General features: G+C 51.5%; 4 protein-coding genes across 4 annotated transcripts; all 4 read right to left on the bottom strand.

Moving 5' to 3' along the window:
• Positions 1–489: 489 nt before the first annotated feature.
• Positions 490–2,665, bottom strand: PHACADRAFT_199791 (uncharacterized protein; the record flags this gene model as incomplete). Its single annotated transcript, XM_007400068.1, has 10 exons — positions 490–811; positions 1,365–1,534; positions 1,588–1,623; positions 1,679–1,724; positions 1,783–1,798; positions 1,856–1,996; positions 2,153–2,186; positions 2,245–2,342; positions 2,394–2,513; positions 2,563–2,665. The coding sequence occupies 10 exons, from the start codon at positions 2,663–2,665 to the stop codon at positions 490–492; spliced, it is 1,086 nt and encodes a 361-aa protein (XP_007400130.1).
• A 400-nt stretch (positions 2,666–3,065) lies between these two features.
• Positions 3,066–3,312, bottom strand: PHACADRAFT_262872 (uncharacterized protein). The gene has a single exon (XM_007400067.1). The coding sequence runs from the start codon at positions 3,266–3,268 to the stop codon at positions 3,113–3,115; it is 156 nt and encodes a 51-aa protein (XP_007400129.1). The 5' UTR covers positions 3,269–3,312; the 3' UTR covers positions 3,066–3,112.
• A 316-nt stretch (positions 3,313–3,628) lies between these two features.
• On the bottom strand, positions 3,629–5,446 carry PHACADRAFT_212866 (uncharacterized protein; the record flags this gene model as incomplete). Its single annotated transcript, XM_007400066.1, has 8 exons — positions 3,629–4,084; positions 4,131–4,166; positions 4,215–4,260; positions 4,319–4,334; positions 4,392–4,532; positions 5,082–5,231; positions 5,307–5,347; positions 5,406–5,446. The coding sequence occupies 8 exons, from the start codon at positions 5,444–5,446 to the stop codon at positions 3,842–3,844; spliced, it is 714 nt and encodes a 237-aa protein (XP_007400128.1). The 3' UTR covers positions 3,629–3,841.
• A 3,336-nt stretch (positions 5,447–8,782) lies between these two features.
• PHACADRAFT_262870 (uncharacterized protein) lies at positions 8,783–10,085 on the bottom strand. The gene has a single exon (XM_007400065.1). The coding sequence runs from the start codon at positions 9,942–9,944 to the stop codon at positions 8,976–8,978; it is 969 nt and encodes a 322-aa protein (XP_007400127.1). The 5' UTR covers positions 9,945–10,085; the 3' UTR covers positions 8,783–8,975.
• Positions 10,086–10,152: the final 67 nt, after the last annotated feature.

Genomic DNA, 10,152 nt, shown 5'->3' with positions numbered 1-10,152 from the left:
GTTGCGGTCATCGTCACACTCCGGACGTTCATAATACAGTATGTATGCATGCTCGCATTGTATTCAGTGTATTGTATCTACGAACTAGTGCTTCTAATGGTAGTTTAATGACCACCTAAGCATGCTCTAAGTGTTATTGAGTACGATAAGTTGACTAGGTAACTGGGGGACTGATCTAGGTAACCTAAGGTGTCCCAATCAACTAACTACGTGTAACTAGGCGAAGTTATATCTAATTAGCCCCGGAGGTTTTCCCTGATGGGGGTGGTGAGCGAGGCGTGTCTACGGCTATGTCAAGGCGTCCTAGGCCTGAGGAAGGCTAACTGTCAAAGTTAATGGATTATGCTCTCCGGTTCCCCCGTCATAGCCATGCACAAAAGGCTCGCCAATGTTACTAATGATGCCTGTGCATGCCCCATGGTCGACGTCAGACTCGGAGAGCCTAGGTTTAAAGAGGGAATTGTAGCGGGTCAAAACTGGAGGCCATGCTCAAGGATGTAGCTGGCGTAGGTAAGCTTTCGCCGGTGCACACGCCCCGGCCACGCGGCCGAGACGGTTGTCCTCTCGCACATGTACAGCCTGCCGGCCGTGCGCGAGCTCGCGCTTTACGAGCTCCTCCGCTCCGAGGGCTTCGCGTAACGCGGTATCGGCGGCGGCGCGTTGCCCGATGGCACGCTGCTCGACGGCAGCCGGCTCCTCAACCGCGACAAGCTCAGCCACACCGACATGGTCCGCCTCGTCACCACGCGCGAGAAGCTGCAGATGGCCTGGATGCTCCTCGTCGACACCGCCCCGTCGCCCGCCGCATTCCCTGCATGCACCAGTAGACGACGTCCGCCAACGCGGCCTGCAGCACGTACACCGCCCGCGAGCGCTGCGCCGACGCGTGCCGCAGCTCGGCCCAGATATGGGCAGAGTGGGTTCTCGACTCGGGCCTGTTCGAGAACTAGCCTGTCGTGGCTCTCGGTCTTGGACTAGGAGCACCGTTCGGGGTTCCACAGCGCCTGTGTCATGAGGAAGAGGCAGCTATAGGCGCACAAGATGGGATAATCTGGATACCTGGCTTGGTCTTTAGTGGCATGTTCAAGATAAATATGTGGGTATTGATGGCTAGCTGGTATTCATGACCAGTCATCTACTATACGGCACATCATTATCATCTTCCTGCAACTGGCACGGCAAGGTAAACTACAAGACTGCAAGCTATATATCTGTGGATACGAGTCTCCCAAATAACTTAGGCATAACGTGCAGAAGCTGGAGTGCGGTGGTGGACAGGGCGTTGCCTTGGCTACGCCGGGGCTGCCTGAGGAGGACCGATAACGAGGATCGGTATTCAATGCTCTTTAGTTTCTTCGTCACACCCGTGTACCAGGGGCTCTCCGATATTACCGATAATACTTGTGAGCGCCCCATAGTCGGCGCTCGAAAGCGTAGGTTCAAATGCGGGAATTACGGCGGAGCAAGACTGGGTACTCGGCTCGGAGCGCACTTGGCGCAGGTTCAACATGAACCGGCTAACCAGGATTGGGGGCTGAAGTCTGTCAGTACTGTGACCGTGTTACCGGCGAGTTACAACGCTCATACCATTGCCGCTATGAGCGGGGCCACAGGACCGAATGTCTACAAGCGGGTCAGCCTGATAATGAAGGCCCAGGATATGAGGACTTTGGCTCACAGGACGGCGTGTCAATATCTGAGCGATATTCATAAGTAATAGCGCACTGGTTTGCACGATATAATTAGGCATCACATTAACTGAAGCTGCCGATGGAAACTTACAAAAAATAGACGGTTCCTAGGGTAAGCGATTTCAGTCAACCGTTAGTACCGTGCCATTTCCCACAAGACTCACCATCACGGAGCAGACATGAGGAAACTGTTGGTGGACGTTGAGATATAGGGATATCTTTCCAATATCCGAAGGTTTGCCGCCACGTTACAGTGACTACCAGCAGGTCGGCGATGATTTGCGAGATTCGAGTAATGAGAGAGACTACAGAATAGCATGAGTGCATTCAGAGAATACTGAGGATGCTACTAGTATGTCCCACCACTGCAATGTACGCTCAGGTTGCCACAAAATAGTCAAATAGAAAACACGCTACATACATTAAGGATGCCTTGTTTGATATGTCCAGAGTTGTATTACAGCCCGGTGATACGTGCGTCTTGGACAAGATAAACTAAGTACCGAGATTATAATCAGCGATGAGCTTTCACAACTTATATCTTGATACCTACCGCATTAGTTCCAATGGGTGTAAGGCCCAGTCCTAGGACCACCGCTGCCAGCATACGATTTCCGCCAGTAATCGCATAGATGCGCAGGGCGGAGAAGACTGATGTCTAAACATTTAGCCTGAATTCTTGCAATATGATGTAGAGCTTACCAGCAACTTGAAAGTAGCCGGCAAATGTAAGGACGTCAAATATGATGCCAAGGACTTCGCAGCTTGTAGGGGTCGAGATTAGCCACGAGTGTTGGGCAACATTGGACAAGTTAGATACCTCTGTCGCAGAAAATAAATAAGGCGACATTGTATCGATTAATTTACTCACTGTGTAAGACGAAGGTGAGATGTTCGATAATATTGCGCTGAGAACCATGAACCAACGAGTCGAGAGGAGTAGTACGGAGCTGGCGGTCCACTTCCGCCGCCATACCACTTGCACCTCCAGGTCCAATGTAATGAGGTACTCATAAATTGTTAGGGCTGAACATTTATGAATTTGAGGATGATTAGGAAAGCTTGTGCATGCCAAGAAAACCTAAGACTCACCTGAAACAGCGTATCCCATTCTGTCTGCCACTGCGTTCTCGCTGAAGAATCCGATAAGTGTGAAGTTCAATGAGGATGCAGACTGAACGAAACTAACAATTGCAAGGTAGATATATTCTCTGTTGAGTTGTCAGACATGGTAGCTGTCCTTCTCAGGAGAAGTGGCGGGGGAAGGGACCTGATGGCTTTCGGTGCAGCATGAACCTCTAAATACAAAAGGGGCCTGGATACCGGCTTTGTTGATAGGAGAACATACCTCGACGCACCGCCTGTGCAGATAATATTCCGTATCATGCAGATGCTGTCTGATACTAATACGAAGCGGCATACTAACTTCTCGTAGTGAGGCAGTATCTCCAAGAACAGTGGATACCGTGCTTCTCGGAAGTATCAGCCGCTGACCTGGACTTCCGGCTTTTCCTGACGTTGCCTGACCTCGGAGGAAAAGCTATGCTTAGTCCATCACAGCAGTCGCCGCTGATCATATAAGGCTAGGATGTTTTCGCGAGATGGTAGGTTAGGAACGGCAGGAGCGGGGCGTTGCCACATAGAAGAAAAGACTGTGGGGCAGCGGCCCGGATCCCCCCAAATCCTTACAGCGTCTATACAAAGTTTATTTTAGTGTAGGGATTGGGCGCACCATATTGAGCAATGAGCATGCCACAATCTAAATATCTGTTCGAAGGCGCACGAGCAGAGCAGAGTGAGGCGCGGGGACAAAGATGGAAGCCACAGGGTGATCCGCCGGGTTAGACGATCTGGAAACCCGGGCTGGCTTGCAGAGCACCAGTATCCTTGCTTTCTCTTTGAAGTTGTTATACACCGGCATGTGAACTAGGTAGTAGCCAAAATGACAAGCAACGTAGGTACTGAAGTTTTGCTAGTATTAATAATCGGCCATCTACAATACGGCGCGTCGCCATCATCCTCCTACAACCGGCGCAACAAGATAAAATGTTAGGCTACAGGCTACAGATCTATGGATACAAGTCTTTCGAGAAAAATTTGTGCATAGCGTGTGGGGGTTGGAGCAGAGTAGTGAGCAAGGCGTGTTACGGCTATGCCGAGGCATTCTGACGAAGGTCAATGATGAATGCCGGTGAGGTACGCTCCTCTGTTTCCTCGTCATACCCATGCAAAAGAGGCTCGCCGATGTTACCGATGATGCTTGTAAACGTCCCGTAGTCGGTCTCGGAATGCCTAGGGTGAAATGAAGGGATTACAGCGGAGTAAGACTGGAAGCTCGACTTGAAGTGCACTTGGCGGAGATTCAACATAAATCGATTTACGAGAACTGGGGGCTGATATCTGTCAGTACGGCATTATCCGATGTAGCGACGAGCTTACCATCGACGTGAGGAGCACAGATACAGGGTTGAATGTCTAATCGATGCTTAGTTTGGCGGATTGTAAGGTGTTGACTTGACTTACAGGATGATGTGTCAGAACCTCGGCGACATTCACAAGTAACAAGGCCCTGGTGCACACGATAAGGGACCACTTGATATTAAGGTACGCTATCAGCGCGAACTCACAGAAAGTAGATTGTCCCTAGAGTAAACGGAGCTGCTTAGTCGTCTACTCTCTGTCACCACTCACGCGGCTCACCATCACGCAGTAAACATGACGAGATGGTTGCAGTGGACAGAGGCCTAGAGATTTTCTTCCAATGCTGGAAGGTACTGCGCCACGTTACAATGACCACCAGGAGATCGGCTAGGATCGACGGTAACCGACAAATAAGACCAACTATAAAGCCGTGTAAGCACGTCCGAACTGTGATGGGAACGACAAAGCCTACAGCTGCAGGGTGTGTTAGGGTCGCTACGGGGGTTAATGGTACGGATTCGACGCACATTAGAAGCGTCTCGTCTGAGAAACCTAAGACATTGTTGCACCCGGAGACAAAATGCGTCTTGGTAATTGCAAACTAAAAGCAGAGGTAAAATCAGCGGTGAATCATTGAGAGGCCTCAATACCTGCCATGTTGATACCGATGGGGACGAGACCCAATCCTAGAACAACTGCCGCAAGTCCACGCCTCCCGCCGGTAATCCCAATGACACGCAGGGAAGAGAAGACTGGTGGATAAGGCATAAGTCTACGATTCTGGTGTGATAGTGTCGTGCCTACCAGCAACCTGGAACCAACTGACATACAAGAGAATGTCACTGACTATCTCGGTGACTTGGCAGCTTGCAAAATTGAGAGTTAGTTAGGTGTTGAGCGGTACCAAGCGTTATCAGGTACCTCTAATTGCGACCAATAAGCATGACGACCTTACGCCAGCTGACGCACTTACGTAAGGTAACAGAGCGACGCATTGAGCCATGGCGGTGAAAATCATCACCCAGCGGATTGAAAGAAGCAGCACAGAACTGGCGGTCCACCTCTGTCGCCAGACCGCCTGCATCTCCAGGTCTAATGTGATGAGATATTCGTATATTACTAGCGCTAACATTTTCATTTGTTAGGCGGGGGAATTAGTATTGGTCGTACAAACTAAGCGATCTTGCCGCTGACCTGAGACCGCGAAGTATATTTCCCGCTCCACTGTCAGTTCGCTAATGATATGAATGAGCGTCGCGCGGGCGAGAAACCGCAAATAAAAGCGATACTTACGGCTGCAAGGTAGGAAGACTCTCCATCAAACCCTCGGACATTATGGTAGCCTTTGCGAGAGCTAGGGGACGGATAAACTACAGCCCGTTATGCGGCATGCGGGCTTAAGAGCAAAGTGGCTCGGATACTAGCAGATTTGTGGGAAAAACTCTCTTGATATTCCGATCGGGTGTATGGAATCCTGTATCATGTGTAAGATATCTGATTTTGATGTGAAGCATCATACTTACTTCTTGTGATGAGGCAGCATCCCAGCGGACAATGAGCACCGCGACCTGGACTTCCGGCTGTTGATGATGTCGCGGGAAAAACTACGAGCGGCCTATCGCAGTAATCGCCACCGGCCATCCGAAGCTCGACTAGTTTTGCGGCGCGGAGGGTCGGGATCGCAGCAGCAGACTGTTGCTAGTGCACAGCCCCAGAACGGAAGATCAGGAAGTAGCGGCTGGCACTACGGAACTACAGCCTCTCTCAGAAGTTCACTTCAGCACAAGGACCCCTGTGGTCAACACAACATGCTCCAGATGTCTGTTCGACAAGCACATGAGCAGAGCACAACGAGGCGCCGGAACAGGGATGGAAGCCACTCACCGGATCTCTGTTTCCACAATTGGTAGAAGGTAACGTTTGGAAGCTGTGTAACCTGGCCACGGAATGTGATGGGTGCCTTTACGGGCACAGCCACGTGGGCGTCTACGAAATTTCGGCGTACAACAGCGAGACGACCCATTGCTACAGTCCATGTAACTTCCGGACAATACCAAGCAAGCACGAAGCTCAAATAATGGAATGCAGCGTGGCTGCAGTCATTTTAAATGCCAGAAGCCTGATTCATGGAACCTAGCAGGTTCAGCCAGTTCCTAATGCCAGCGCCGAGCTAAAGCGGAAATGATGGTTTGCGAGCTACATGTACGCCTCATCATACGCCTACACGATCATATTGCGTGCTTGAGGAGCGGCCTGTCAGCGACACAATTTGCTGATATTTCATGACATACAGTTTGGAGCGCCAAAGACGCACTATGACGCGCAGTGCATCGCTTCTCATCCAATTCTGCACATACAAACGAAACGTGCGTGTATCCCGTTTGCTATCTCTATAATCATGAATGACCAATCTCCGCCGGTAGATGTACGCACTTCAAGATTGCGTAGTTACTGTTGTCTTGTGAACGCTCCAGTTTGTCACGGTTCTCTACTTGACTCACATTTCATATTTGCTTGCGGACCTTATTCTCCTTGTTTTTACCTAGTGGAAGAATGTTACAGACTAGAAGATGCTCTACATGTTCAGGAACATCGCAACGTGTTGCATCTCTTACTACAAAATGGTGCGTATCTTCGAGCTCTGCTGCGGCACATGCTGAGACGGTAGTCACGCAGGGACGGTATATTTCTTGTACGTCACCTGTGGCCTTGTCTCTACGTAAATTTTACTCACCTGTGGCAAAGACTGACGTTGTTCATGAAAATGGCACAATTGCTGGCCTACAATACAGCAAGTCGTTTGATTTTCATTCCGAGGCTTGTCGCGTCAATGTCGTTCTGCAGTGCTCGAGCTCCACGCCTGTCTCTGCCATCACCTAGATTTTGGTACGATTTTTGCCCACTGTGCTCAGACTCATTTTATGCGTGTGCAGCCACTCATTCTCGTCAGCCGGCCCACGCCGAACCCCCGGGGGACCCGTCAGCCCACCGGTCGGCAAGGCGCACGGCAGGACCCCGCCACACATCAAGACACCGGGATGCCTCGGACAGAACGGGGACCGCTCTCAAGCATCATAGGCAATATTGGTGAGGCACTCGACTACGGTGATCGGCTTGCACTTGAAGATGAAGGCAACGGGAGAGTCCTGGAGTGGATGTTAGAGCAAGGTATGATGCTACCGTCATACGCGTATGGCCTGGAGGCCTGTCTCAGGTAACCCGACGTGTTTCGGGCTGGCAGAACGGAGGATGTACAGCACTCGTGGCCACCGGGACAGGGCTCAGGATGAGAACGGCGGCGGCAGGAAGCCAGTTTTTATCAAAAATGACGAATATTCGGAGGGACAAAAATGCTACGAGTATGGGATCAGCTCTGCGGAGTTCGCCATGATGCCGAAGAGAGCATACCTGCGGTCTGCATGAAAGCCAGACAGGTGAGGGCGGTGTTTATACGCAAGGTATATCGTCAGCTGGAAACCAATGGTGTAAGCGAAATGTCCACTACAGGTTGAAATCGTACCCCTGCGAGAATCAGACAGTGAGACACCTCCGTTCCTAAGCAGAAGGAGAGGTCCTGACCTCAAGGTTTTCAGAAACAAGTGGTAGCATTGCCAGGGAAAGCATAACCTGGCGCGGAGATATCAGGAGTGTAGAGGACACAGTTCACTTATCTATCCAAACAACCTTGACTGCGGGAACGTAACAATGTACTCGTAAAACGCCAGAGCTATTCGAAGCAGGTCAGTGCGGCGCTTATGCCCGGTTGGCTCGAGGGCGGGCCCGATATCGCGGCAGCTGTCCATTCGCCGGCAAGCCTTCGAAGATCAGAGATTGTAGTAGGTTGTTGTTTGAGAAAGAATGCAGAGACTTACAGTTAATACATTGCAGGAGCGTTGGCCATGTCGCTGTTCTATTGGCCGGTAAGGAGGTACGGGTATGGCTGGCGGTCAACATAAGTATCCCTCAATAGTGAAAGTAAGGCTTTAAACATTTCAACTTGGCGTGTTGACGTCGAATAAAGATTCTGCTGTACGTACATGTTATGACGGGAGATACTCACTAGATGCCATGCTCGCGCGCCCTCGGCGTTACTGATGAACATTGTCTTCCGTCACCTTTGTCGGGGTGATATAAAGCCGACAACGAAGTACATGCTGTGCGCCGCGAATATTGGGGGACAGGGCTCACCTTGTGGAGGACGTCAACTGCTGCGTACGCGCCAGAAGCGACATTAGCTCAAGCATGTTGAGTTGATTGACGGATCATTTACCTGTGCAAGCGCCGAAGCATTTTCTCGAGAGATGCTGCGAGATGGACAGCCGCCACAGCGCTGCTGCCCAGACTCTTTCCGCCCATCGCTATCATGATACGCAGTGACCAACAAGACTTTAGGGGCATCTGAAGGATCTCTCGAGCAGGTAGCTGTGCATGGAAAGGTAGCGAATCACTAACGCCTCCTTTTATGAATTGGACATGTGCACGTAAACGCGCGCAGCAACGACGGTCGGCGAAATCCCACAGGTTGCCATGTGCACGAGCGTTGAAGTGAGGCAGGGAGCGGGAACTGCTATCTCGTCAGAATCGCTTCTCGCGAACAGGATAAACCACTCACATGAGATGACAGTCGCTGTTGGGTCCGGCAACTGGGAGCACAGGCAAGATGTCAAGGATACAGGCTGCGCGATGGATGTTCTGTCGGGCTAGAAGCATGATGAGATTGAGATACAGTTTGAACGGGTATGCACTCGAAAAGCTAGGAACGAAAGTTTAAATCGAAAGTCCGGTTTTATACAAACAGCTAGTGAATACAAGTTAGGGCTGTGGAAGGAGAACAAGGCAGCTTTGAGATATCGGGGCTCGGGATTACGGATTCTCGACAGGGGTAGGGGGAATATAGGGCGGAGGTGCATCGTAGGCGTGAACAGGATCCCCGCCAGACCGTCTGCGGGCGGAATCGTAAGCTTCTGTGTCGCTAGCGGCGACAATGGGGAAGAGCGCGTGGGTGACGTCGTGGAGGGTACGCAGGGCGGGGTTCGCGACGCAAGCGTCGCAGAAGTCAAAGTCTCTGCACACGAGACATTTGTGTCTCGTCCCAACAATGCGGTTTTCGCAGCCGTCACAGAATGCGCGATGCACGTTGGCGGCAGGTGTGTGGGGTAAGGTCGAGCGCACGCGGTCGTATCCGGTGAGGTCGCCGGGTGAGTCGACGGGGTAAAACTGGTGGTGGAAGCCGTGCTGCTCACGTACCACTGAATTAGAGAGACACTTGTCGCAAAAGTCGAAGTCGGTACAGTGGAGGCATTTATGACGGACGCCGTGGATACGTTGCCTGCAGCCATCGCACGTCACGCCAAAATGCTCGACACGTCTCCGAGCTGCCTGGACTCCGAGGAACGTTGACATGTCCATTCGAGACTGAACAGGGAAGAATGAATGCTGAGGATTGTGCAACTTTCGCTTTTGTGAGCTGTTGGCACAGGGTCCGCAATAGCTGAAGCTTGGACAGTCCAGACACTTGTGGAAGGGACCGACGATGCGCCTGCTGCACCCGTCGCACGTGGTTTCACTGGAGCGCAATGATGTACTGCGTCCAAAGCCGTCCATACTGCCAGGTGCTTCTATGGACTTGAAGACGTGGTGCGGATTGTGTGCTCCTCGAAACATGATCATGCACGACGAACAGTAGTCGAAGTCGTCGCATGTAGAGCACTTGTAACGAACACCGACGATGGGATTGGTCCTGCAGCCATCACAGTGTATACCGTAGTGCGCAGATGCCTCGCCCGACGATGACGGTCCCCATCCTTCGGAGAGCACAGCTAGGCCTGGCATCTGAAGGGAGTATATGGGTCAGGAACGGGACTTCAGGAGATTGAAATCGCATATTGAGCCAGAACTAGCGCTGCACGCACATTTATGTCGTCTCTGGGCCTTGCAGGGAGATGAGCCGCAGGTGTGAATGGACGTGTCGCGCAAGTTTGGCAGGCGGCAGGCTTCATGAGAAATTGTCACGTGTTACTTTTGATGCGTTTGACGCGCC

Source organism: Phanerochaete carnosa, assembly GCF_000300595.1.
Source record: "Phanerochaete carnosa HHB-10118-sp unplaced genomic scaffold PHACAscaffold_10, whole genome shotgun sequence".
NCBI lineage: Eukaryota > Fungi > Basidiomycota > Agaricomycetes > Polyporales > Phanerochaetaceae > Phanerochaete > Phanerochaete carnosa.
Note: the sequence above shows the minus strand (reverse complement) of the source record. Positions and strands in the feature narration are given on the sequence as shown.

What these genes read in the sequence shown, in the direction of transcription:
- PHACADRAFT_262872 (XM_007400067.1), bottom strand. Translation starts at nt 3,268, where the DNA reads ATGATCAGCGGCGACTGCTGTGATGGACTAAGCATAGCTTTTCCTCCG.
- PHACADRAFT_262870 (XM_007400065.1), bottom strand. Translation starts at nt 9,944, where the DNA reads ATGCCAGGCCTAGCTGTGCTCTCCGAAGGATGGGGACCGTCATCGTCG.